The sequence below is a fragment of the Pteronotus mesoamericanus genome, unplaced genomic scaffold, assembly GCF_021234165.1.
Source record: "Pteronotus mesoamericanus isolate MK-2021 breed Mesoamerican mustached bat unplaced genomic scaffold, CSHL_Meso_final contig_25, whole genome shotgun sequence".
Taxonomy (NCBI): domain Eukaryota; kingdom Metazoa; phylum Chordata; class Mammalia; order Chiroptera; family Mormoopidae; genus Pteronotus; species Pteronotus mesoamericanus.
In genome coordinates this window covers 10,711,777-10,739,676 of record NW_026555105.1, presented here as the reverse complement: position 1 = coordinate 10,739,676, position 27,900 = coordinate 10,711,777, and the positions used below count along the sequence as shown (strand labels likewise).

The following is a 27,900-nucleotide window of genomic DNA, read 5'->3' as shown; positions in this document are numbered from 1 at the left end:
TTATTGAGCACCAGCTTTCCAGCAGGAGTCGCCCTGGGAGGAGGGTCCAGATTCACCCTGGCCCGGCACACAACCAGGGGAGAGACGTGACCGTGCCGAGGTATTTGTGGGTAGAGAAGTGGGAGCACTGACTTTGGAAATCATAGTCGTCCCAGGAGTAAAGGGGAGAGTGTCGTTCAACGCCCCAGAGCTGCGAAGTCTCCATCCACAGCGTGAGGGCCCAGAGGGGCAGCTGTGACATCTTCATGGATGCTGCCCTGCTGGCCAGGTCAGAGAAGCAGAAAGGTTAGGCAACTCAGTACCCAGGGCATTAAAAAAAGAAAAAAATCACAACATTAGAGCCAGAGAGGAGCCCCCAGGGGAGACTGGGGCTTAGAGCAAGGGACTGTCTTGCCAGGGCCACACCGGGAGGGCCAGAACAGAGTTAAGGCCTGGGCCCGACTGCCTGCCCTTGGCTTTGGGTGGCCATGCAGGTGCCCCAGACCAGCCTGAAGATAGCGTTACACAGAAAATAGACCGACCTAAGGAAAGGATGCCCAGCAGGGCCCTGTAACCAGGGAGGCACCACATGTCCCTAGTGCTACCCAAGAGAGGGAGGACAACTTGCTCGAGGTCCCCCAGAAGCTCAGACAGGAACACACCTGCAGAGTCCGAAGGCGACATCCCGTAGGCTTTATAGAGCTGATTCAGTAGCTCCCTCTTCTCATCTTCTGGGAGGAAACTGGACTTTGCTGCATTGATGTTCTGGAAGGGCCAGAATGGCAGACAACATGGAACCAGTGAATATGGAAGGGAGCACTTGGCAATCTAATGATAGTCCACTCTCTTCACTGAATATGGGCGGTTAATTAAGTTCAGAGGGGAAGGGACTTGTCCAAGGTCACATGGCGGCAACTGCCAGAGGGGAGACCATGAGGTTTTGTGTTCTCAAAGTGGCACCCCAGTGTGAGAACGAAGCTGGAGAGACTTCGGGAGGCAGGGTAGGGTGGAGGGGGCCAGAGAGAGACTTCTGCGGAGCCAAGGTTGGGGAATTGGAACACCTGAAAACCAAGGGCCCAACCTGGGATCTATGAATGGCATGAAAACGTGTGCAGAATTTTAAAGCTGACCACACTTTTTTCAGGGGGTTGGAATGGGGTAGATGGCTTTCATCAGATTCTTCGAGGGCAGGCAACGGATAAAACACGTGGCCCTGGGTCAGGATGTCACTCTGTGGAAGGCACGCAACTCTAGGTCTGGCTTGGCCGGGCCTGTTGACTCCTCATTCTAGAGGTCCCGAGCCCTGCAGGCCTCACACGTGCCAGGCCCGGAGTCGAGGCCGACGGCCCACAGCCGCTCACCAGTCTCTTGAACTCCTCCTCAGTGAAGCCCATGTCCCGTTTGGTCATCTGGTAGTCCGTGTCCAGGGTGGACTTGAAGATGAGCGGGTCATCCGTGTTGATCGAGTAGTTGGCCTGGTCGTTTTTGAACCTGGGTGGGGGGAGGAGGGAAAAGAGCCCCCCTCACTCTGCTGTGAACAGGTGCCTCAGGTCAGCCTCCTTGAGCCTTGCCTCGTCCTCAGACACACCCGGGAGACACACCAGTCCTCATCCAGAGAACCTGGGTGACTTGTCCAAGGCCACATAACTAGCAACTCAGGCTCCACACCCTCCCATCAGGCTGGAGCTGAGCAAAGGCAGGAGAGAGCCGGGCAGAGGCCACACAAGCCACACGCCCTCCAGCTCCCACCCCTGCTCGCCTGTCCCTTCGCCGGTATTCTGGGAGGTTGTCTGCACCCTGCCCCAGTTGTCCTCAATCCGTCTGAGCTCTGCTCTTCAAGTACACTGTGGAAACCGTGGCACGATCCCAGGCCACTGTCGTTAAATCCAGGGGACCTCGCCTAGCTCTCACTGCGCTGGACTTGCGTAGTCTTGTATGCTCTTGAAGGGTGGTGGTGGGCAGACCTTTGGCTTCCCTCCTACCTGCCTCTTCTGCCTGTCCTTTACACGTCACTCCCCTCTGGGTTCTCTCCCAGGCCCTCTTGCTCCCCATCCCTGAGGTCACCGCTTCCCCCTCCTACCACTATATCTGTGTAGATGACTCTTGGGTCTTTCTCCAGCGCACAGGCTGGTGCCCCCAGGAACCTCCGCCTGGACAAACGGCAGGTACTGCGCGCTCCCGTCTCCCAGAGCAGCTCGCAGGGTCCCCATATAACTGACATCAGAGCCCAAGCTCCTTCCCTTTGCATCAGCTTGGCAGACCATGGTCACCATGAGTCCTTGCTGTCCTCACCCTGTGTTAGGGAAAGGCAGCTTTGCCCTGAGGCCTGAGGCCACTCCAAGGCTCAGTCACAGAACAAAGGCCTCTGCGTGCGTTGGACTACAGGGTGGCAGCAGGACGGGACAGGCCCTCCGGGGGACGCCTCAGGCCGGTGCTCAGGGGAGTGCCCATAGGGGCCCGGAGTGGAGACCCTGCGAGCAGGGGGACTCCTCTTCTGGACCCCTGGGGGCAGGAGCTGGGGGGGGGCATTTCTCTCCGGCAGCAGGACGTCCCAGTCCACTCCCCGAGCTGCAGGTCCCACTCTGCTCTTTAGTCGAGTCACAGCACATCACATGGGCTCCCTCCCTTGTAAGCTGAGAGGGATAACGCCGGCTTCCCAGGGACTTGGACAGACTTGTATGGAGACCCAGCATGGCTGGGGCCCAGCCCCGGCCTTTTCTCCCTCCCCCGGCTCTCCTGGTACAAGACTGAATGGCCCCAAGGGAGTGAGCCTCACCGAATGACCGGGTGCTCTGTGTCCGGCTTCCAGGCGCCCGTGAGGTAGCTGGACCAGGGGCAGACCTGGAAGAGCAGGCGTGGGCTGGCAGGGACGTCCGCAGGGCACGCAGACCCCACCCCCCACGCCCTGGGACTGGAGCCACCTGCTCTGGCCACAGTCGCACTGGCCTCCCCGCTGCTGAGTCCCATGAGCCCACCCATCCCAGCCTTCCTCCTCCACCTCGCAGCTTTGGTGCCCACCCCCACGCCCGCCACAGCCTGCCCTGCCCGGCTCCCAGGCCCCTCCTGCCTCTCCACCCCGGCCTCCCAGGCACCTCAAAGTGCATGTTCTGCTGTCGCAGCCTGTTGTAAAGGGCCTCATCCTCCAGGGTATGGTAGCCATGTCCCAGCCTCTCTGTCTTGAGCATGTCCACAGCCTGCAGAGCAGCGGACGGGCGCTCAGGAAGGGGTCGGGCAGAAGTAGGGACAAGGGACCCACAGCCCACCCAGCCTCCTCACCTCTTTCACCACCTCTGCAGAGCCAACCTCCCCGGCATGGACCGTGCGGTGAATGCCGCTCTTCACAGCCTCCTGGAAGGACAAGAGCCAGATCAGGGGTGGCCTTGGGGAGGCCCCCGGCCTTCCCCGCACTTTGGGTCTGAGTTTCGGCAGGTGAAGCGTGCCCACGGTCAGGCTAGCCGCTGCGGGACAGAGAAGCCTGGCCTTCATTATTATTTCAGTTGAGCTGTCCTCCATTAGACAGCTGTGTGGCAGGTACTATATGAAATGCATTGCATACATTATCCAACACTCACTACTGTTATCTATTTTAGAGGGGGTCATGGGACACTGAGGCTCAGGGAAGTTAAGGAACATGACCAAAGGTCAAACAGGAAGTGGGAAGCCACGTGGTGACGCTCCAGAGCCCCGATGTTTAACCCCTTCCACGAAGAGCTGGGACAGCTGCTGCCAACAGGCCCAGAGGAGACAGACTCACCCGAGGTCACACGGCAAGTCACAGGGAGGCACAGGCAGCCAGCCTCCCAACGGCATGTAGGGTCTTTATACCATGTCCACAGTTCCTGGAGCGTGTCCACCCCCACCCCCCAGACCCAACTAAGATACCTGGGAACCCAGGAGACCTCACACTGCCCAGTCCCTGTGACTTCGCCCTACGGTGGGTAGGGACAAGCTTCTCCCACGGTCTGCCCAGTGCCAGCCTCTCCCCACCTCCCTGCCACGGGACCCACTTCATAGGCCGCCATGTGTCCCGGGAAGAGGCTGCTTCCTTTGATGGTCTCGTCTCCAGCCAGATCCATGGCCACCACATTCTGGTGCCGGTACTTCTTACACAGCTCCACCACCTCGGGGGACCACTCTGTGGGCAAGATGCCCACCGGGGCTCTGTCAGTGGCAGCGGCCGGGAAAGAGATCCTTCCAGAACACCTGCTTGCCGCCCCATCCCATTTACCTTGCCTTCCCAACCCCCCCGGGAGGCCAGCTCCAGACCCCGACTGCTACAGCCTAACTGCAAGGCCTGCGGCAACCTGCTCCACCCAGTGCCTCGGTCCCCTCTCCTCTCAGAGGGACTCCGCCGGCTACTGCACAGGGTCACGGCGAGGCTCCCCGAGATCCTGTGTGTCAGTCACTGAGGGCAGGGCCTGGGCTCAGTACACAGCAGATGGCCGTTCTCCTTTGTCCCCACAACAGCCATCATGGTGGGCTCCTCCCCGATTAGGTGAGGAGGCGGAGGCCCACACAGTTTTTTAAATCTAACACGTAACTCACTGGCATTACTAAACGTATCGCTCATGTACTACAGACTCAACCAATAAAGTCATCACAAAGTGTTTAAAAAAGAAAAAATCACAGGCCCTGGGTTCCCATCTGAGCTTTCTGCCTTCCTCATTGAGGAGCAAGAGGCTTCCCCTCTCTTCCTCAGTTTCCTTGTCTGTCAAATAGGATAAACGATGGTTGCTCTCACAGGCTGCAGCAAGGGCTGGAGAAAATACGCATAAGTCGCTCTGCACGGGGAGGCCCGACAGGTGGGCCCGACAGGTGGGCGGTAGCCCTTTGCTGTGGTCCGCGGCGGAGGAGGTGAGCACCACCACCTCCTGTGGCAACGCGTATCTGCGGCCCCAAGAGGCGATACGCCTCGCCTGAGGTCACATGGCGGGGCTCTGCACCTCGGAAGTCCCAGCCATGGGGAGTTGACCAGTGTCAGTCACAAGGGAGACCTCTCAGACCTCAGGGATCAGACCTACTCATGGGCCCTATGGCCTAGGCCAGAAGAGGCCTGGCCCACAGGACTTCAGGGAGAGCCGTGAGCTGTTCAGAACGTGGCTTAGATTGTTTTCTATTGTCCAGGCTCCTTCGGTTCTGAATCTCCTGCAGGTCATGTGGCTGCAAGGCCTGGTCTCCCGAGGGAGAAAAGCCTTTGTTGCCAGGAAGTTGTGAGTCTGCCCAGGGGGGCTCTGATGATGTCAGGAAGCCCTACAGTCCAGCTAAGGGACTCAAAGCGGGTACCGGGGCAGCATCAGGACAGGAGGTTGGGGTCGTCGTCAGAAGTACAGCCCAGGGCAGGGCCAAGGTCATACTCACTGGGCTCATGGCGCATGCAGCACAGGATGGAGCGCACCTTCACCTTGAAATCTCGCTCTCCCTCCTGCAGGCCTTGGTTCACTAGGGCCACCACCTCGTCTGGGGTGAGGTCCCCTCTGTATGGGGAGATGAGGAGGGATGGGCCTGAGACAAAGGAAGGTCTAAAGGACGGCACTGGGACTGGGACAGAGGAGAAAGAAGAGGAGGGTGGGGAAAGGGGGGAAGGGAGGGGAGGACGAGGAATCTTCCAGAAGCTTCCTCTCCCCACCAACCCACTGCCTCTGAGAAAAGAGTGAGGGAGATGGCCCAGGCCCAAGCCCTAGCACAGCCCCTTCCAGCTTCCTTGGAGCTGCCTGGGCACTTCAGACTTGGAGGATGTCCTAGTGGGGCGGGGCGGGGGCGGGGGGTGTCTGACACAGCCCTGCCCCCAGATGGGAGCACTGCTAAGCTCACCTGGTCTGATTCCCACTTGCTCACGTGTATCAGAGTTATGGCTAGAAGGAGGCAAAGTGGTTGGGTAACAGCACTTAGAGATCCCTGGGGGTCCAAGCAGGGGGACAGGAATGGGCCGGACTCACTTCGGTTGCGGGGTTAGAGCAGGACTCCTGGAAGTCCCTGGGTAAGCGGTGTTTCTAGGCTTCAGGCCTGTGTCTAGGACTAGGGGTGACAAGACACAGCCAAACGCTTTCTCCCAGGGTAAAAACAGAAGTGCCAATGAGGGATGGGAACCCTGTCTGTCATGCCAGCTGAGCCCATCTTTCTGAGGCCACAGATCGGATCGGGGGTAAGACTGGAGGCTTGTTGGGTCAGGGCCTCCCAACAGCCTGCCGCTCGGGTCCCAGGTTGGGCCACCCTGCCACAGCCCTGGGGCAGCCCTCCAGGCGGTCACTCACTCGGCCTGGTTCCAGGGGATCGGCTCCACCTTGGAGTTGGCCAGAATGTGCGGGCTGTAGCGCACCTCCACGTACACCACGCCCTCCTTGGCCTTCATCTCAACAAACTCGTAGGCGATCCTTTTGATGGCTTCCCGGCAGCCCCTGGGAAGGGGAGAGAGTACTTGGGACAACCTTCTCCGATGTCCCATCAGAGCTCCAGGAACAGCAAGACCATCCCAGCCCTTGGAAGATCAAACCCATTTCTGGTCTCCCAGCCCTTATCCTCCATTGCCAAGCTCCGGGCATCCACCCAACACTGGCTAGAAGCTCAGCCAGTCTTGCCAGCTCTGCTTCCAAACTGTAGGCCACCTCTTGTCCCCTTTACCCTGGTTCTCACCACCTCACCTCTCTAACAGGCCTCCCTGACTCCCTGCCTCCCGGTAACTGTTTTTCTCACGGCAGCCAGAACAATCTTTTACAAACCTACATCCAGGCATATCACGCCTCTGAATCCCAATGGCTTCCATTGCGTGGAATGAAATCCCAACTCTGCTGCCTGGCCCACAAGGCCTGTAGAAGCTGCCCCCGCCAACCTCCCAGGCACCACCCCCTCACACACTCGGCGAGCCCACCAGAAGCTCATTCTCTCTCAAGGGGCAGTCGAGCTTGTTCCCACACCTGGGCCTTTGTGTTTGCAGCGCCTCAGCCTACATGCTTTCTTCCCCCAGATCGTCCCGTACTCTCTCCACCTCTGACTTTTTAAATTTTATTGTACTTTAGAGAGAAAGGAAGAGAGGAAGGGAGAGAAATATCGATGTGAAGGAGAAACATCGATTGGTGCCTTCTGCAAGTGACCCAACCAGGGACGGAACAAGGAGTCTGCAACCCAGGCATGTGCCCTGACTGGGAATCGAACCAGAGACCCTTCGGCTTGCAGGACGGTGCCCAACCGAGCCACGCTGACCAGGGGCCTCTCTGGCATTCTCCACCCCATCCCCTGGACTTTACTTTTCTCCATGGCCCTTATTACCATCCGACATTACACATCACGTGGTTTATTAGCTCATTTTCACCTCGCCTGCTAGAAGGCAGTTGCCACGGGACAAGGACCCCTCCACTTGTCTTGTCACGGCTACATTCCCTCAGCCCAGGACAGAACCTAGGACATAGTGGCCGCTCAGCATTTGTTGAGTGATGGATGTAGGCCAGCAGGGATGAGATATAAGAGTACAGGGGACACACAGGCCACAAAAGCAAAAATAGACAAGTGGGACGGCATCAAACTTAAAAGCTTTTTGCACAGCAAAGGAAACCATCAACAGCGTGAAATGGTAACCTATTGAATGGGAGAAAATATTCACAAACCATTCCATCAAAGGGGCTAATATCCCAAATATATAAAGAACTCCGTAACTCAACAGCAAAAACCAAATGACCCAATTTAAAAAGAGACAAGGGACCCGACTAGACATTTCCCACAAGACATACAAATGGCCAGCAGGTACATGAAAAGGTACCCAACATCACTAATCATCAGGGAAGTACAAAAATCAAAACTACAGTGAGACACCACCATCTTTTTGATGGCTACTATCAAAAAGAGAGGCCAAGACATGGCAGACGTGGGCGAGAAAATGGAACCCTTGGCCGCTGTTAGCCGGAATGTAAAGTGGTGCAGCCACTGCAGAAAACAATATGAAGGTTCCTCAAAAAATTAAAAATAGAACAACCATATAATCCATCAATCCTACTTCTCAAAGAGGTACCTGCACTTTCATGTTCATTCATTATTCATAACAGCCAACACCTGGGAACAACCCAAATACCCACCCATGGGTGAGTGGATAAAGAAAACTTCTCAGCCCTGACCAGCATGGCTCAGTGGGTTGATCATCGTCCTGCCAAGCAAGAAGTTCCCACTTTGGTTCCCTGTCAGACCACACGCCTGGGTTGCGGGCCTGGGCCTGGGCCTGGCTGGAGGCGTGCGAGAGGCAGACAATTGATGTTTCTCTCACACATTGATGGTTCTCTCCCTCTCCCCCTCCTTCCCTCCCCCTCTCTCTAAAAATATAAATAAATAAAATCTATTAAAAAATGTCTCACACATACAGAGAAATATTATTCGGCCTCAAAGAAGGAAATCCTGCCATTTGCAACATGAATGAATCTGGAAAACATTATGCTAACGGAAAGCAGCCAGGCAGAGAGAGACAACTACTGCATGATCTCACTTATATGTGGAATCTAAAATAATTGAACTCATAAAAGCAGAAAGTAGAATGGTAGTTGCCAGAGACAGGAAGGCAGGGGTGGGGAGATGTTTGTCAAATGGTACAAAGTTTCAGTTATGCAAGATGAGTAAATTCTAGAGACTTATTATTGAACAAGTGACTATACATAATACTGTATTGTCTAGTTAAAATGTGCTAAGATGGTAGAACTTAAGTGTTCCTAACCACAAACAAAAAAAGGTGACTATTTGAGGTGATGGATTAGTTAACTAGCTTGATTTGGTAATCATTTCACAATGCATGTGTATATCAAAACATCTAGTTGTACACCTCAAACATATACAATTGCTATTTGTAAATTTTGCTCCAATAAAACTAAAGAGAGAAAAGGCCACAGATGGACAAATCCAGAGGAATTCTGGGATGGGAGAGATACCTGGAGCTCAGACTTGAATCCTGGTTCCCACATTTATCTGCTGCGTGACTCCAGTTAGTCACCTTCTCTGACACCTACATCAAAACTTTATTGTGAAGACGAATGAGGTAAACCTCATAAAATTCACCGGAGCCAGCGCTTGGAGCAGAACAGACAAATGCTCCAAGTGTTTTAGTTGTTATTTCTGAGTGTTGGCTCCTGAAACAAGGTACAAATTAACCTGCAGGGGCTACTGTGAGTGCTGATCAAACGACAGTGGACTGTGTCTTAGCTGGAAGTTTCCGCCGTGAAGAGTGAAAAAGGAACAGTTAGTAGAAAGCAATGTGTGGGGAAATCGGCCACTCCCAGGAGGAGGCTCGTGGAAGGACCCGTGCCTTTGAGAACCAGGATGCGGGTGGGCAGCTGCTGCGGGAAGTCCCTGGGGGAGGGGGTGAGCCCTGGGGGTGGGAGGGTGGGGGTCCTTATCTCGCCCACGGCTGTGGGACTCACTCCCCACTGTGGCCGACGCTGCCCCAGGCGCAGGGGATACAGCAAACACGGCAGACAAGATCCCTGCGCTCACCCAGCCTACAGTCCAGTGAGGGAGACAGGAGAGTAAATAAGTAAAGTATAAACCATATCACAGGTCAGATGGTGAAAAGTCTTGTGGACACACATAACGCAGGAGTGGGGAGCACGGGCCTGCAATTTGCAGCGGTGTGAGCAGGGCCTCGCTTTGAGAAAGCAACACCTGAGCAGAGACGTGAAGGAGGCGAGGAGGTGAGCCCCGGGGCGGGGCGTCTACAGGGACAGCGTTCCAGGGAGGGAGAGGCAATCGGCAGTCCCGGAGGACCGGACCGAGGCCAGGGTGTGTGAAACACCCGAGGTGCCTCAGGGGGCCGACGTGGCCGGACAGGGTGGGCCCGGGGACCACTGGCAGGTGATGAGGGCTCCCACCTGACGACCTCTGTGGATGCAGGCAAGCGGGCGGGGGTGGGGGGCAAGCTGGAGCTCAAGGCCACGGCCCCAAGCGGCCAGGCAGCTCTGCAGGAGGTGACCCCCAGCAGCCCGGGTGCGCTGGGCCTTCAGGGAGCTGGGCCTCTTCTGTCATGGGGCCAGAGAGACAGGAGCTGCCACAGGGCAGCATGGCAGAGGCTCCTGGGCCTGCTCCTATAACCTGGGGGCGAGGTGGGGGCGGTGTCTTGGGAAATGCAGCACAGGTCTCCAGGAAGGTGACACGTGTCTGCTTACCAGAAGCAAACACTGGAATAGTCACTGCCTTCTGGGCTGAGCCCAAAAGCTTCCAGCATGAAGTCAGCCACTTGCCACGCACCCGTCCCCAGGACTCCTTGTACTTGTTCTGCTTAACCAGCCAATGCTGCTCCCTGCCTCATACATCTGCTTTGCTGATCCTCCAACAACCATGCTTGGCCCATCCTCCAAGGCTTTCCTCAGGCCCACCCCTCGGGACAATATTACACCCTCTCCGTCCCACAGCTGGGTCTATACTGCCTCCTCCAGGCAGCCCTTCCTGACTGCCCCCGGCTCCTTTGCCTGCCCCACCCCTGTCCTCAGCTCCCCTGGCACCGACTGCCAAGGCTGATCCTTGCCTGCCTTTGGAAGCTCTGCCTCTTGTGAGGAAGCTCAAGATGGCACTGAGGCAAGAATCTGGGCTTTATCCCCTGCTAGCTGTGGGGTCCTGGGCAAGCCCTTCCACTTCCCTGGGCCTTTATTCCAACCTCTGGGAACAAGGAGTAAGTCCACCTAGCAGGCCTGTGGACTACAAAGAGTGTAGTTCTGTGAGCTGCACATAAATTATATTCCTCTATGTCTGGGATATTCTGCTATGAAAAAATAGAAGGAATACGTAATAACATAAGATCACCAATGCCTGGCTGTCAATAAAGGCAGCAGTTGTCTCCACGGAGAGAGGGGGCTTGCTGAGGACAGTGCTGTGTCCAGTCCAAACTCCAGCCCTAGGAGCTGGATGGGATCATACAGCCCAGTGTCTAGAGACTAAGCCCCGAGAGGGAATTTGCCCAACATTATTTCATGAGAGAGTCTGAGATTAGGATCTGTGTTCCTAACCCCTACATTCCATCACTTCTCTATAGAAGCTGAAGGCATTTCAGTCGATCACACCCACTTTCCAGAGGAGACCATCGAGGCCCAAAGGTACCGAGTCAAGTAAGGATACAAATGGTGAGAAGCAGAGCTGGGGTCTCCTGCACCACAGGCTGAGGTACAGGCCTCCCAGGCACAGGGATGGACGCTGCCCAGGGCCCGAGGGCAGGGAACTCACGCGATGGCAGGCATGTAGTAGTTGAACTTGGCCAGGAAGCCCGGGAGGCTGACCGGCTTGTCCATGCCGATGATGTTCTGCAGCTCCTCAACGGTGTCAGCTGGGAGCGCGACCCCTCTCTTCCTGAGGACCAAACAGGAGGGTGATGGAGCGCCGCTGGCGGGGGAGGACCGGACCGACTCCCCGGGGGCCCGCAGCAGGAACCCCGAGGGCCTCTCCATCCACCTCCACCCACGGGGCAGACGGGAAAACCAGGGTGCAGGGCATACAGAACCAGGACCAGAGCTTTTCCAGCACCTCCTGTCCCCAAAGCCATAACCAGCCAGTGTATTTCAAGGGGAGCAACTGAGGTTAAAGTCTGTTTGTGTGCACGGACATGGACAAACACACACGCGCACTCGCCTGGGTCCAGGGAAGGTGCCAGGGCAGCAAGCCCACAACTTCCACCTCCGCCCCAAGAGCGGGCACAACTGGTCCTATGCCAGGTCAGGGGCTATCAGGGGCAATACTACAGGGCAGGGGCAGGGCAGGGGCAGGGCCGGGACAAGCATTGGACCTCCTGCTTCTCTGCTCTCTGTCCGGATGACCTATCAGAGAGGCTTGTCTGGCCCCGTGTCCTGGGAGAGGGCCGGCTAGCAGGCTGTTGACCTCACAGTCCCTCCCCTCCCACAGTCGCACAGTCGCCCGACTCGGGAAGGCCTGGCACCTCTGCCTCCGCAGCCGGGCAGCAGGCCCCGGCCCCCGCTGCCCGCCCTGGCTCTGCCCGGCTCACAGGTCATCCTGCGCCACTGTTCTCCCGCTTTTAAGATAAGAGACAGAAAAGAATACCAGACACTCAAGAAATGCTTCTACCACGAGGGACAGAACAGGAGACAAAAGGAGATCTGAGGAAACAAACGAAAAATTGCAGAAACCTTAAACCCTAAAATGAGCATCCTCAAGGAGAGGAAGGGACAGTACATCCTTGAAACAAGAACATCGCTTTCTTTCAAAGGGGACATTTAGAGAGGAAGAAAGAGCTGTTGGAAATTTAAAAGAACATGGCAGCGACCATCAGGAGGTAACTGAAGGCATGGAAAATAAAGGTGAAAAATCTTTCAGCAGGTAGAACAAAAAGAGAAGATGATTAAAAAAAAAAAAAAAGGCGTGGGGAGAACTCGATGTCTTATTTCCTGCCAATGTCATCAGTTTGGCTCAAACTCGTAAAAATTCTCTAAAAAAAAGAAAAACTACAAGCAAATGGCGAAGAACACTAGACGAGTAAATCAGGAGGTTCCTCTGAGCGGTGAGCACACGATGTGCGGTGCGCACACGATGTGCGGTGCGCACACGATGTGCGGTGCAGATGAGGTTTTATTGAGTTGCGGACTCGAAGCCTCTACATGTGCAGGGGTGTCTGACCCTTTGGCGTCTGTGCGCCACTCTGGAAGAAGAGTCGTCATCTTGGGCTGCACATTAAATACATTGTGACGTGTAATCACACAAAAAAATCTCATAACATTTAAAGTAAATTTATGACTCTGTCGGGCCGTATTTATGGCCATCCTGGGCCGCGTATGGCCCACGGGCCACGGGTTGGACACCCCACGCTGCGTTATTAACCAATGTCACCCCAGTAAATTCAATTTTTAAAAAAATCAGGGTTCAAGCATCCAGTTATCCCCAAAGCAAGATGACAGGAGGAGGTAGTTGCCAAAGAAATGGAAGTTTGACTAAACGGCGTTTAAGTCCCTTAATGGCTTCTGTTGCTCAAATATTAAAATGTTTTCCTCCCTAAATAGCTCCTCCCTACACCCCCTAAATGTGCCCTCCTCCCCTTCGGGTGGCTCCAGTCCCTGTGCGTGCTCGGTGGGTATCACCAGGTGGTGTCTCCGGTGCTGTCCTGGCCCCGAGGTCAGGCGCTCGGTGCCCGCGGGGCCTCCTCCCCGCGCTGGCCGGCCTGCCCCGAAGTCCCCCTCGCGGGGGCGCCCCCGGGCCCGCAGCCTCTGCAGCGCCTGCCCTGGCCGCTACACACTGTATTTTGAACATCTCCCTGGGAGCCGGTGGGCAAGGCAGAGGAGGTGGTGCTAAGGTTCTGGCTCCCATACTGGCACATTCAGTGACCGCATGCCTTGGACCCCACCGCTGCCAGTTGGGGCGCTGCCTCCTGACCATTCTCTCCCAAATCTCCTTTCTTGGATTTCAGCCCATGGTCCAGAAGTCCACAGTTCCAACTCCCTGTCTCCACACGCCGTCTGAGAGCCTTTGATGTGCCGGGCGGTGAACGGACAGCAGCGCCTGAGGTAGACCTGTGTGCCTGACCACCCCCTGAAGGCGGGCGCTGTGTCTCCTTTCCCCTCCCCATCCCGGGCTCCACATTTCCAAGCATGGCTCTTCCATCTAACCACCAGACCAGAGACAGGGGCCTTCGCCCAACTCCATCTCCCTTGTCCTCTTCCCACCACAGCGGGCAATGCGCCTACAAGGAGTGTGGCCACAGAGAGCCCGGGGAGGAGGGCAAGCTCAGGCGTTGGAGTTTGAAGTCCACGCCTGTGTGTGCCATACCACCCTGGGCAGGAGCTGTCCCCTCTGAGGACCTCCACGTCCTCAGCAGTAAAACTCAGCATTTTCTTTGCAAATGCAGAAGAACACGTGAGGCTATTTATGTGTCCTGGGAAAGAGCAGACTCTAAAGCCAGATGGCCTGGGGTTGAATCCCAGCTCTGGTGTAAAGGCTGTGTGACCTTGGGCAAGTTACTCACCCTCTCTGTGTTTAGGCCTGGCATATTTGAGAAACACCCGGGGTGGACTAAGCAAGGAGCAGCAGAAGAGGTCAGAGATATCCCTCGGGCTCTGTGGAACATTCGGGCCATGAGCAGACTCTGGCTTTGACCCTGAGCGAGGTGGGAGGGGCTGGTGAGAGGGTCTGAGCCAGGGAGTGAGCTGATCAAGTCATGTTTTGAGACAACTGCTGTGACTACGGTATCGTGGGGATGGTAGAGGGGGGGTGGCCGGAGAGGACACCTGGAGACCAGTCAGGGGCCATCTCAATGGTCTAAGCGAGGGACTGGTGGAGGCTCAGACAGGGCGGTGACAGGGCAGAGAGAACAGCCAGATGCAGAACGTGCCTTACAGAAAGAGCAGATGGGGCCGTGAAGGAGACCGAGAAGAGAGTCAGGAAAAGGCCCCAGGGAGCAAGGACTCCCAGGAAGAAATGGGCGAAAACAGAATCGGTGCAGGCCCCAGAGGCAGAAGGGGAGCTGCTGGGTTTGGGGCGCAGGTCACGGGCCAGACACTCCCCTCCTCCCATCGCCCCCCCCCCGGGGGTCCTCCAGGGCTCTCCACACCGATCAGACCCTCTCGCTGCTCCCCCGCTTGCTGGCCTGAGCTCAAACTCCAGCTGGCACCTGCACCCTGTCTCCAGGGCCAAGACTCTTCCCGGGACACCCAGGAGACATGGGACATGGAAAATCCGACCCGCCACCCAGCACTGGTGGCTCCTTTCCCTCCACCCCGCCTGGCCCTCTCGCTGAGTTGTCACGCTAGTGAGTGCTCTATGACCCCTTAATACGTGCCCTGATTAGGTCCCATCTTGGTCCCCGATAACCCACCCTAATGGCTTCATTGGGGCCTTGAGGCAGTGGCTGGCCCTCAACATGGTAAGGGACAGGCAGAGATAAGCGCAGGGCTTTACCCAACTTATCAGAGCCATTGTCATGATTAAAGACACTATCATCATTAAGTGCCTTTCCTGCAGTCCTGAGCTGAGTGTTTTCCCTGCTGGACTTCACCCAAACCTCTAGTGGCAGGGGTGCGGGTCAAGGGCAGGGACCTGGTCACAGCTGTGCTTACTAGACAAGTCACTTCATCTATCATGGCTCAGTTTCCTCCATATCTGTAATATAGGGACAATAATGGTATCTACCAACTGTCACAAGCAATTGGCAAGTTAATCCAGGTGTGTTGGCACACAGTAAATGTGAACATAGTTTTATAGTTAAAGTCAATCAACAGCCGCTTCCTAGAGCGAGATGGCTGGACGTGGGACAAGGTGGAGCAAAGTGTGCTCTTGCAGAACTCACTCTGGGAGTCAGAGCTGCTTCTGCAAGTTAGGGGCAAGCTCCAAAAGCCGCGGCTCTCCTCCCCGGAGCAGTGAGGGACTGGCAGAGCCCTTCCCGCTCCAACAAAATGAGCATTGGGGGAACTGTGAAGTGAGAACACAGTCTGCCAAGGGGGTGGGGAGTGGGCAGAAGGGGCCCCCGCCTCCCAGCTCAGCTCTTACCCTCAACCTGCAGAGGCAAAGGCACAGCAAGAAAGCTGTGTGTGGATTTACATCCAGATCTGGTGGCCTGTGAAGTCCCTGTGTTCTAGGTGCTGGGCGCCACAGAAGGGCCGCCGCAGGAGTGTGGGGAGGGAGGTGTGGGCCTCCCTCGCTGGGGGGCACAGGGGGCCCTTTGGCCCACCCGTGCCCACGGGAGCTGAGGTAGGAGGCGTGTGTCCTTGGAAGAGGCAGAGCTGGGATCAGAGAGGGAGCCCCTTCACCGCTCCCAGTAGCTTATCTCTGTGGCGACGTAGGAAAATCTGTGGCAGTCGGCTGGCCTGTCAACCTTTGACTCTGCCATTTATTCACCGTGTGGCCTTGGGCAACCGCCTTCACTTCTCTAAACCTGCTTTCTCCTCAGTGGGGTGCAGATAGCAACACCCTCCTCCTGTGTGGGTGTATCACCTGCCACCAGTTCTCTGCCAAAAAACAGGGACTGGTTCAGCCCTGGGAGCTGCTTCCCGGGGCGGGGGTGCGGTCCGTGTGTGAGGCAAGGCACACTCCCCTTGGCTCACCTGGAAGCAGAAAGACAAAAGTCCAAGGCACCGAAGGCACAAGATGTGGGCTGCGGGTCTCCAGCTCGGAGACCCGCCCCTCTGGCCAGGGGCTGGCCTGATTGCACAGGCATACAGGAGGGGGCAGCAACGCTGGGATTCTCTAGCATCCCCACACTGGGGACCCTGCCTGAATCCTGGGAAGGAAAGCCTCTTATCTGTGGACGTACCTGCCATAGTACAAGATGGTTTCGAGCTTGATAGATCCATCGAGGTGGACGTGCAATTCTACCTGCATGGGGCAAAGGGAAGCAAGAGAGAGAGCACACACCCGTGAATGCCTGAAGGGCTTTTCAGAGAGTTGGTATTAACATTAACTGTGGCAGCCATTAGTTACTCTTTATTGGACACTTACATACACGTCACTGAACTCTACACACACCATCTTGTTTAATCCTCATCTGTGGGCTGGGTTTGTTTCTCTCTCATTCACAGCTGAGAATACTGAGGTTCAGAGAGGTCCCAGAATTTGTCCAAGGCCACACAGCAAGCCAGTGACGGAAGCAGGAACCCAACCCAGTGCCTTTGGGCTTAACCACAACCAATAAGTGACAGAACCAGAATTCTACCCTGAGCCCAATCCCGAAGCTGGTGCTCCCACAAGCGAGGCCAGCCACAGTCCCCTCAGAGCTACCAAGCCGCAGCTGCCACCCAGGCAGACCCCGTCCTCAGACAACTCGCTGAACAAACTCCAACTTTAACACTGAGGGTTGACCACAGACTTCCTGGACTAGTGAATTGTGTGGCATATTTCAAAAATCAGGCCCCACTTTCTTCTTCTTTTTTTTTTAATCTTAACCTGAGGACATTTTTTTTCATTGCTTTTAGAGAGAGGAAGAGAGGGAGGGAGAGAAACATCAATTGGGTGCCTCTTTGTACATGCAGCCCCAGTAGGGATCGAACAAGCAGCCTTTTGATCTACGGGACAGCACTCCAACCAACTGAGCCAAGCTGGCCAGGCTCCAGTTTCATAAGCAGGTGTTACCTAAGCACAGCTTCTCAGGATTCGATATTAAAGCAACACAAGATCTTTCCAGGACTCAAGAAGGGACACTAGATACTTGGCCATCTGGGTGAGAGTCTCCTACATGCCCATGAATGGCACTCTGCACACAAAGCCAAAAGTTTAAGGATAGGGGCTTGGGAGACGTCTGTCTGGTTTGACCCCCAGCCCTGCCCTTCCTCTGGCTGCGTGACTTAGACAAGACACTCAGTCTCTGAGCCTCAGTTTCAGTGGGAAAACAATGGGTTCCAACTGCCGCCCCGTCCAAGGACAATTGTAAGGATTCAAAAGGACACCGTAGGTGGATGTGTCCAAGGCGATGGCCCCTGCCTCGCAGGTGTTTCCTACACACTGTTGAGGAAAGCACCGCAGGTGCTAGAAGACAGCAGGGAAGTGCCTTTGTCATCTGCCTGTCCCAGCTCATGGAGGACACTGTCCCTGGGCCAGCGGGGGTCCGGGGGCGGCAGAAAACTCTCACTGCCATCTCCGCCAGGGTGGGGCTGTCTCTGGTGGACATGTCTTAGAGAGGTGGACGTGTCTTAGAGAGGCGGCCGCCTTGGCTAGAGAGGCTGCTCAGTGTCCTAGAACACCCACGTGAGCTGCCTCCCTCGGAGGAAACTCGGCCCAGGCCCAGGGGAGGCCCGCAGGGACAGAGCTGCCAAGCCCGCCTATCAGCAGGACATCTGAGTCATCAGATCTCTCCAGAAGCCATCCAGCCAGCGCAGGACCAAGCAGCCCCCACATCCAGGCTGGGCATCAACCAAGCGGCTGGATTCCCTGACCAAATGAATTTGATGCTCACTCAGCCAACTGTTTCCTGGGTGCCCCATAAAATGCTCAGCACTGGGGACACTGATGTTTCTCGTCTGGGGACCTGCCAGCCAGCTGTGTAAACTTGGACAGGGGACCTCATTTCTCTGAGCCTCTGTTTTCTTATCCTTAATCCTCCCCATGGCTGAGATGAGGATCCAGCTAGAGGGGCAGGGTAGCCTTGTCCTTTGTCATCCGGCTCCTCTGCTCACTCCCTGGGTGGCCTGGGTGTCTCCATCTGTCTGACAGGGAAGGTAGTATGCCTTCCTCCCAGGCTTCATGAGGGCCAACCACGTCAATACACGCAGTGTGCTTAGCATAGAGCAATGCTAAATACACGTCAACTAGGAGTCCTTCGTTCACTGGACTGCCAAGGCCCTGCTGGGAACGGAGAGGTGACCTAAAGGGACAGAGGTCTTTAGCTCCTGTGATGGATACAGTCCAGCAAGGGAGGCATGAAGTGTCCTGTTGATGAGTGTACAATCAAAGCCATGACAACTCCATGTGTTGAAGCACCAACACAGTCCTGGGAAAGAGCTGACAAAACAAAGAACCTCGCCCAGCCAGCAGGCTGACAATGGCTTCCCAGGAAAGCAGATCTTGAGCTAAGATCTAACAGATGAAGACCCAAGTGAAGAGGAAGATGGGAAGAACATCCCAGGCAGAGGGGAGCAGCGTGGGCAAAGGCCGGTGGTGGCAGAACGTGGTGCATGAGAGGAAGCACAACACGGTGCAAAGGCGGGAGGGGTCATGGCACTGCAGAGGCTGCAGGGCCACCAGGCTGCAAGGAAGAGATGGGCTTTAACCTGAGAGCGCAGAGAAGCCACGACAGAGCCTGAAACTGGCTAGAGGGGGAGGAAAACTCGTAGCAGGACCAGTTAGAGGTTACTGCAGTCAAGTTTCTTTGTCAAGTTTATGAGAGATGATGCCTTGGACGAGGGAGGTGAGGTGGATGTGGACAAGCAGGTGGACAGAAAGAGATACCAAGGATAATGCTTCAGGCTGAGCCCGGGTGGGTAGTGATTCCCACACTTTGAGACAGAGAGCTCAGGAAGGCCAAGTGCAAAGGGGCAGGAGTATGGGGAGACAGGTATGATCTGTTTGATATTTGTTATGTGAAACTAGGAAACCTTTGAGATTTTGGAGTATAAATGGAGGGAACCAATGGATATGAGGGCCTGGTGTTCTCAGAGAGATGGAGGCTGAGGCTGGAGACGTAAGAAGGAACAGAGGTAACTGGAGCTATGGTCTTGAGTGCGGTCACTCGGGGGAGAGTGTGGAGGACAGGGCCCAGGTGAAGCTTTGACAAGCACCAGCACCCAGGGGCTTCACAGAGGACGGCGCGCTTGGAGAAGAGCCCTGGAGAGGTGGGAGAGCCATGGCAGCGTGTGGTGTGCGGAAGGCAAGGGGCAATCAGATTTTGGGAAGGAGTGGCTCACCTGATCAGGGTAGAGGGCTGAATGGCAGCCCCCAAAACATGTCTGCGTCCTAATCCCCAGGACCTGCGTCGCCTTATAGGGCAAAGGTGTGATTATTAAAAATCTTGAAGGAGATTATCCTGGATTATCTAGATGGTCCCCGATGCCATCACCTGTCTCCTTATGAGAAGACAAAGTGTTTTGAGAGACACACCCAAGAGGAAACAGCAACATGACCACAGGGGCAGATGGGAGTGATGGGGCCACAAGCCAAGGAATGCCTGGGGCCAGAAGCTGGAAGAGGGCAAGGAATGTATTCTCCCTCCCATGGAGCCCTCAGAGGGTGCATGGCACTGCTGACGCATTGATTTTGGACTTCTGGTCTCGGGAACAGTAAGAAAATTAATCTCTGCTGTTTTAAGTTGCCAGGTATATGGTATTTGGTACAGCAGCCTCAGGAAACTACCACAGTCAGGTCCTGCCAGAGGTCAAAGAGCAGGAGAGCAGAAACATGTCCCTTACTAAGAAGACAGGGTTCAGACCTGGCTGCCGATGAGGAACGCCCAGGAAGCTTTGGAAAGTGCCAGATGCCTGGGCCCACCCACGTCCATTAAATCACAGTCCTTGTGGCAAGTCCGGGCAGACATTTTTTGTTGTTTTGTTTTGTTTTTTAAACATAAGGCCAAGACTGAGAACCACTGCGCTAATAGAGCCATTCCAGAGACCTGAGTGAGCAGACTCCCCACTGGAGTCAGGGAAGAAAAGAGTAGACGTAAGATAATGGAGGAAACTGAGGTGGATGTGGGTCAAGAGGACTGCTTTTCAGGTGGGAATGACATGGGCATATTTAAATGATGATGGAGGAGATTGAAGTTGAGAGAGACGAGGTGCACGAGACTTGAGAAGGTAGGAAGGTTAGAGGGCAAAACCCAGAGTGTCCCTGAGTTAGAAGTCAGCGGCCGACCAGTCCGTCTGGGAGGTTCTCCCTGGTGCTGTTTGCCCCCGCTGTGGGTGGGCAGGCCTGCGGAGGTACTTCCGGCCCAAGCACTTAAATGCCAACACGAGAGTCTCAGAGCCCTCTCTTCACTCTGGCACAGCACCTGGAAGTGCCCAGGATGGCAACCACCCATCTGCCTGCGTCCCTGCAATGACAGCAATGAGCAGACCGTGACGGACATGCAATGTGAGCAGGGATGACAGGGACCTTGGCTGCTTTAGATCCCTTAGGCCCGGGGAGGTGGGCTACCGCAGCGGACTGTAGTCCATCCCGCCTGACAAGGAGCGGACACAGCTTTCAGAACTCATCGCTACTGGTTGTGTGCGTGCCGGAAAAAGAAAAACACCCAGGAAGGTGGGCGGGGACAATTCAGAAAGTACCCAGAAAAGATCACTTCGGGGGTAGGGAATGAATAGAGGAGTGGGTGGGCGGGGGCAGGGAGGACAGAGAACTGTTCCAGACAGAGGGAAGTGTATGTGCTAAGAGTCTGAATCAGAAAGCAGTCAGGAAATTGGCTCAAATGCAGAGAATGAGGTTGGTGGTGAGAGATGAAGCCAGAAAGTCAGGGGCTGGAAGCCAGGGAGATATCACAGGTCTCAGTTAAAGGGATCCATTGAAGAGTTTTAAACAAGGGCGAGGCCTTTGAAACGCTTTTTCTGCTGCTGCGCAGCGAGCAGGTCGGAGGGAGGCAGAACAGAGAACAGGTGCAGGAGTCAAGGCGGGAGATGAGCAGTAGCTAGAACTCCTACAGCATCAGACACCGTACGTGCTCAGCAAGCATGAGCCACCCGGTGCAGCGGTGCATGGCAGACGGGCAGGAAGCAAGTGCACCCCAGGGAGAGAGAAGGCAGAACTTGCCTGCCCACGGTGCCCCATAGAGTCTACTCTCCTTGGGGCTTCTGGGGAGCTGCCTAGACATGGTTTGGGGGGCAAAGCAGAGGCAGGAGCTACCCCCACGAGCAGCCCAACCTGCTCCCATTGAACTTTCTGGGAAGCCGCGATTACCCATGGAGACATGTCAGTCCATCCCAGGTGACATGGGGTGCAAGCTCAGAGACTGCAACGGGGACCCTGACCCGCTGACCCCATTCAGGGAAAAGAAACAGCAGTGGCTTCTGACTCGTCTACTGGGGACCAGACCATCTTCATGCATTATCTTAGTTCATTCTTACCACTGGGAAGGTTGGGACTCCACTCCCGTTTTACAGATGGGGAAACTGAGGCTCAAAGAAGTACCTAAGGACACAGAGTCAGTCAGCGATGGAGGCAGGATCTGAACCCCAGTCTGAGTCTTTAACTCCTGCAGGCCTAGCCTCAGAGATAAATAATACAGCAATAGTAAGAGCAGCTGCCTGTTAGCAGACCCTTTCCCTCATTTCATTTTAACCCTTTGGCAAAGGGACGCGTTAGATCCATCTGGACTTGCCAAGCAAAATTCAGAGAAATTCAGAGAACTGCCCAGGGTCACACAGATCTATAGTGGCCGAGCTGGTTTGAACTCAAGACTCTCCAACTCTAAACCCATGTCCTGCCAAGAACCACCCCTTTCCTGGCACAGCACCAGGCCTCTGGGAGCGGAGTCTCATGCCCCAAACCTGCCTCACAATCAGAACTGCAGGGAATCCTTCCAGATCTGACCAGGAAGCATCCCCAGTTACCAAGAATATTTATTATTGGGTACACTGAGGTGTGGGGAAACACGCTGAGTTCTTGCTCTCAGGTGATGCCAGCCAGACAAGTGAGGACCAGGAAGGTGCATTTACTTCCCCAGGGTCACCCAAGGTGGCAGAGCCAGGATGAGGGCCCAAGTCTTGGATTTCTGGGCCGGACATTCCCAGAAGTGACTCCCCGCTTACAACTGCCGAAGGGTGGGGGGCTGCCCTCCCCCAGGCTCTGCCCCAATCAGACTACTTCTCCTCTGGGCTCCCTGGGCCCCCCAAACTCATCACTGTTTTGGGTCCATCCCACCAATTTTTAAGCTCTCGTACCATGTGTTCTCCCCCCCATCCCCACCCCCCGCCACTGTTCGTTCCCCGAAAGCAGGGACTTTGAGTCCTCATGCTGCCCCCTTAGGGACTAGGGCCTGGCACAGCAAAAAGTACTCGGTAGGCGTGGAGCGACCAAGTGATGGCTTTCCCTTCTCCCCGTCCTAGGTCAGCAGTGCTGGGTCCTCTCCTGCCTCAAGGAGGGGCTGACCTACCCCCTTTGGCCTGGCGGAGGGTCTAGACAGGGCAGAGTAACTGGCGTTGCCTGGCCAGCCCCGGGAATCCGGGCACTGCAGTCAGAACCTGGATGAACAACAGTGCCCATGGGGGCGCCGAGATCCTCTCCCTTCCTAGCCCGGCTCTTGGCAATGAGTGCCTGATTCAGAGGGCCACCGCGGCCTCTCAGCTGACTTGTGGGGTGAGATGAGGAGACAGCAGCCCTGGGGCTGACAAATTGTTTTAGCCACACCTCCTCCAGGAAGTCCTCTCTGCTCAGCCCCATCTGGGCTCCCGCAGCTGTGAGGTACAGAAGGGAAGGGGCGGAGCTGTCCCTCAGTGCCCTGACTTAGCTCCCCGTTGCAGCTGTGAGCTTCCCCAGAGGTTTCACAGAAGGCAAGGTGTGTCTTTGGCCAGGGGGACATCCCGTGAGCCAGCAGCCTTGGAACTCAGCAGAGTTATCCCCATTTTATAGGTGAGAAAACTGAGGTTCAGAGAGGTGAAGGAACTCACAGGTTAATGAGTGCCACAGCCAGGAGGAAGTCACAGCCACCACCCTTCACCCTCCATAGAGGCACTGAATCAGTGCTGGAAATGTCCGAACTGAGTGATTAGCAGTCATGACGAGGATGGTGATCAATAGCAGCCAGCACTGGCATGGCCCACCCCAGGCAGGCCTATCATTGATGTTTTATGGAGGGTGGGTGAACATATGAATCCCATTTTAACATGCGCAGGCAGAGACGCAGAGGAGCAACTCAGCCAAGCTCCTACGATTGATAAGTAGGGGAATCAGCACCCAGACCCAGGCAGCCTGGCCCCAGCTGCTACCCAAGTTTAAACTCCTCACTGGCCTCGCAGCCTTGGTGCTCTGGGGCCTCAGAACCCAAAAGGGTGGGGGTAGGCCTGCCCCCAACACTCTGGGTAACAGATTTGAGCCTCACTTCGGCCCCCCCGGCTTACTCCTCTTTCCCTGCTCAAAGACAGACCACAGTCCTACCCTCCCCTGCTGGGGGGACATTCCCTAGGACAACTGGGCAGGTGGACAGGTTTCTCCCAGCACGTAGGGTCCCCCCACACACAAGTCAAGCCCAAGCGAGGTGAGACATGGAATCAGGAGGCTGATGTCTCCCGCGCCTCGCTGTGTGCCCAGCCGTGGCACTTCCCCGCTCTGGTCCTCACTTCCTCCTGTCAAACAAGCTTCCGCAAAACCCAGTCTCTGTCCCCACCCCTCCCAACTGCCCCGTGAGGAGTTGGAAGGGGTAAGGCAGGCTCTTCCCTGGGGCATTTGTACTTTCACAGGTGGCTCTGGGAACCAAATAAAGCACTAAAGACCCAAGGCAGTGTCTTCCAGTGACAGCAAGACAGAGAGATGTGGCAGGAGGAGAGACGTCCCAGAGCCGACCGCAGCCCCCACTGCACCAACCAGCAGATCCATTTCCCCCAAGAGCCCCATGACCTTGGTGTTATTGCCCATTTTAGAGAAGGAAGCTGGGGTTCAGGCAACTGTCCACCTGAGCTCTCGTAGGTGCTAAGTATTGAGGCAGGGATCCCACCCTGGGCGATCTGAAGTCCAAGGTCACCCCAATTCTAACTCCTCCCCCACAAAGTGCAGATGGAAGTTAACAAAGCCAGTAATAGCATCCACATCAGTTGCAGGTAGCTCAGGATCCAAGTCCAGCCCTTCTGCTGTTCAGCTGTGTGACATGGGCAGGTTTCTTCCCCTCTTTGTGCCTCAGTTTCCTCATATGTAAATGGAGAGACTAACAGGACCTGCCTCAGGAGGGCTGTTGTGAGCATTCAATGGATTAATACATGCAAATATGCAAATCAGAATAGTGCCCAATTCAGAGTAAACATTCAAATATGAGAGAGAAAAAAGTATGGGAGATTTAGCCCCAATTCTCCTCTGCCTCAAAAAGGAAGAGCTCAGAAAACTGCTGTTCCAACTTGGCCACTCACTCAGCTCCCGGTTGTGAGCAGCCTTGGGCAAGCCCCTTCACCTCTCCGGGCCTCAGCCTCCGCGTCCGTAAACGGGGATGGAAACACCTGCCTTGCTGGATGGAGCAGCGCAGCGGGCGGAGGCCGAGGGGCTGAAGAAGTTGCTGAGCGTGCAGGACACCGAGGGCCAGGGGGCCTGGCCCAGGTGCTTGAGGCACCCTCGTTAAGCTGGAATACCAGAATAAAAGGCTTCCTGGCATGTATCAGTTCAGGAATTCTCTGCTCACTGCCTGGTACCCTCTTCTGCTGTGGGTCCCGAGGAAGAGACTACAGGCCTTTTTGAAAGTGTTTCACACCTTTGGTAATATCACATGGGTTGGGAGCACTGTCTTCCTTGTGGGACCTATGAAACAGCTGAGAATGTTCGAGCCCGCACAAGCTTGACTGCAACGATTGTGGTGCTGTTGTGTTTTGCGCTCACCCTGCTTTCTGCCTTTTGGTGGCGCAGGAAGGGGCTTGCCCTCATCTTCTGCATTTTGTAGTCTTTGCCCTGATGTGGGTTAACCTTTCCCTCACACCATTTGCAAGGGACACTGTGAATAACTGTTTTACTGTGTGTCTTGCCTAACATGTGGCCCGTTTTGCAAAGGATACCTTCTAACCCTGTCACTCACAGACACATGCCTTCCCGCTCACTCCAGTGGGCTAGGGTGATCCGAACAGTAGCACAGTAGGGGGTGGGTTCTATATCCTCCCAAGAGGACTCTTTCTCACACCCATTTCCTCTTTGGGTGTTCCCCTGAATTCTCACAAATAAAAACCATGTCAAGCAGCAAAAAGAAAAAAAAAAAGAAAGAAAAAATCTGCCTTGTCAAGTCCTTGTTCAGGGGTTTCTGTGAGATAAACCACAGAAGGTGCCAGGTATCCACAAACGTTCAAATGACAGCCATTATTATTAAAATCCCAGGCATGTGATCGGCAGTGCCCTCCCTGACTCAGAGCTCGTCCTGAGCGCCGTGACTTCTCCCAGCCTTGCCTCCTGTGGCAGTACATAAGGGCTACCCCTCCACCCGGTCTGCACCCCCTCCAGGGCCCAGCAGGCACTCAGGAAGCAGTTGTCAGAACACGATATTCAAATGACATAGGCAGCTGCGCAGGGTCTTGCTACCTCCAGCGTGGACCCTGGGGCAGCCAAATTAGCATCACCTGGGAACTCATCAGAAGCGCAGCATCTCAGCCCACACTAGACCTCCTGATCCAGAGTCTGAATGTTAACTAACAAAAGTCGGGTGATTAGAGTACACCTTAAGTTTGGGAAGCACTGCTCTGCTCTGACTTCTTAAAGGGCGCCAGGCCCTGGGCCTCACCTGGAGGCATGTATGAGATGCCAGAGAGGCCCGCTCCTGGGGCCCTGGCACCTCCTCCCTCAAAGGCTTCTGCAGAGGCAGTTCAGGAAAGCTAGTTACAGGGAAGCCAGCCCCACTGGGCTCAAACCCTAGCTTGGCTACTGTGATGGGCTACTCTAGTTAATCCCTGTGCCTCTGTTTCTTTGCCTATAAAAGAGGTGGACACCAGCTACCTCGCAGAGCCACTGTTAGAATCGAATGAGTTACTGCAGATAATGTGTCAGATTGGTACCTGGCACGGAGCTATAATGCAACTCAGTGAACACCAGTAGTTAATTGTTTGCCCCACCCATTGGGGAGGCAGGGAGCTGGCTCTCGTGGCAGTGGCTGAGACTCATGCTCTTTCTGGCTTCCCCTGCCAGTTCAGGCATGTTCCCTCTTCCTGAAAATATAAAATTTAGCACACACTGGGTGACCTCTGGATACCTCTACAAGCAGGTGGGGCCCATTTCCCATGTGCGGAAACTGAGGCCCAGAGAGGGGAAATGACCTGCCTGCTTCAGTCAGAGAGGATTGGGCGAGGCCAAAAATTAGGGATAATGGTAATAGTCACTCTCCCACGGGACTGTTAAAAAAGTGTTACAAGGATCAACTTGGCGCATGTAGCAAAAATCTATAGAAGTGTCACCTTTTATTTACCTCCATAATCTCATTTCACTCCCAGTCAAGGGGGTTTGTCTACTGCCTTGGCATTCATATCAGGTAAGGTGGTTCTCCAGCCCAAGGGTAGAGGGAATCCCAAACAGTTTAAAAAAATAAAACAAAAAACCTTCAAAGGAAGGAACCACTAATCATGTGGCACCTGCATTTGGACAAGGTGTGAAGGAGGCATTGGGGATCGGGGGCAAAAGTGCTTCCCCAAAACTTGGAACACCTGGCAGGACGTAGCTGAGCTCTGTGGTGGCACCAGCCGCGGGGGATCGGGGGGCTGGGACTTACCTCCTCAGAGTCCCCCCCGTTTCTTCCTCTCTCCTCTGCATACAGACACAGGATTCTCACCAACAGTTTGTGACATCTGCCCTCATCACTTATACCTGTTTCTCAGGTAGACTGAAATGAAACTCACATCCTCCCCTGACCCTCTGCAGTCTCAAACCCCACGAGGCGATTCACTCTGCTGGGCAGACTTTTGGTTGCTCCCCTCCCTGGATGAACCTCAGTGCTCTGAAGCACAGCCAGTGGCTTGGACTCTCCCTGACCCCACCATTCCCAAGATACCACAGCTGGCCGGAGGAGAGTCAAGAGAGAGATCCCTTGGGGCCAGTGGCCAGATGAATCTTACCAGAAGAGTGCAAGTCCTAAGGCCCACCCGAGCTCTCTGCTCCTATCTCTGGCATGGCTCATGGCTCTTCCCACCGGCACATCCACAACGGACTCCTCGCCGTGGACAAAACCAACACAATGTTAAAGGATAATTCACAGAGCGCTCAGCACTCACTATACACAACACGAGATACCTACGGTTGTAGACAAGGGGCCCCAGGCTGGGAAGCCCATTTGACAGATGGTGAAACTGAGACTCAGAAGGGCCAAGTCAGCGCCGGAAGCAGAACTTTGAAGGCAGCCAGAGGTGCCTCCAAATTCAAGACAGTTCCTCCCTCATTGTCTCTCACTAAACAGACCCGGGGCGGACGGACGAGGGCCTGAGCTGAGGGAAGAAGCGTCTGCAGGCGCCCCCGTCCGCTCCTGCGCCGTGGAAGCCCCTAAGCCCTCCAGCCAGACAAGGAGCTAGAACCCCGACCGCGAGTCCCAGTCCCAGTCCCGGGCCCGGCCCCGGCCCCGGCCCCGGCCCGCTCTCACTTTGGGCTTGTTGAAGGCGGGCGTCTGGGTCATGGTGCCAAGCGTGTGCCCCGGCGCTGCTCCCTCCGCTGAATGCAGGTGGTTTACCGCTCAGCAGGACACTCTGGCCGGTTTCTCCCGCTGTAACCGTGGCCCGCCACTCCCTACTTAACGGGGCCGGCAGGCCCCGCCCCCGCCCGCCCCCTGCCGCTTCAGGTCCCGCCCCCTGTCGCCGCAGGCCCCGCCCCACTCCGCGGTGCCCATCGGGCGCTTTTCCTGGAATTCCCGCTCAACTCAGCAGCGGGGACAAACTCAAGTCCCCTCCCTGCCTT

The 27,900-nt window shown here is 55.5% G+C and overlaps 1 protein-coding gene across 4 annotated transcripts; it reads right to left on the bottom strand.

Moving 5' to 3' along the window:
- Positions 1 to 2: 2 nt before the first annotated feature.
- On the bottom strand, positions 3 to 27,693 carry ADA (adenosine deaminase). Of its 4 annotated transcripts, none has more exons than XM_054573702.1 (12): positions 27,590 to 27,693; positions 16,184 to 16,245; positions 11,161 to 11,283; positions 6,231 to 6,374; positions 5,338 to 5,453; positions 3,987 to 4,114; positions 3,256 to 3,327; positions 3,072 to 3,173; positions 2,756 to 2,820; positions 1,341 to 1,470; positions 642 to 744; positions 3 to 260 (listed from the first exon to the last, which is right to left on the bottom strand). In XM_054573702.1, exons 1-12 carry the CDS (start codon positions 27,620 to 27,622, stop codon positions 244 to 246), a joined length of 1,095 nt encoding a protein of 364 aa, XP_054429677.1. In that variant the 5' UTR covers positions 27,623 to 27,693; the 3' UTR covers positions 3 to 243. The 4 variants fall into 4 exon arrangements, with proteins under 4 accessions (XP_054429677.1, XP_054429678.1, XP_054429680.1 ...); XM_054573703.1 differs by having other exon boundaries at positions 3 to 257; XM_054573705.1 differs by lacking the exons at positions 16,184 to 16,245; positions 27,590 to 27,693 and adding an exon at positions 11,430 to 11,490.
- Between the last annotated feature and the right edge of the window lie 207 nt (positions 27,694 to 27,900).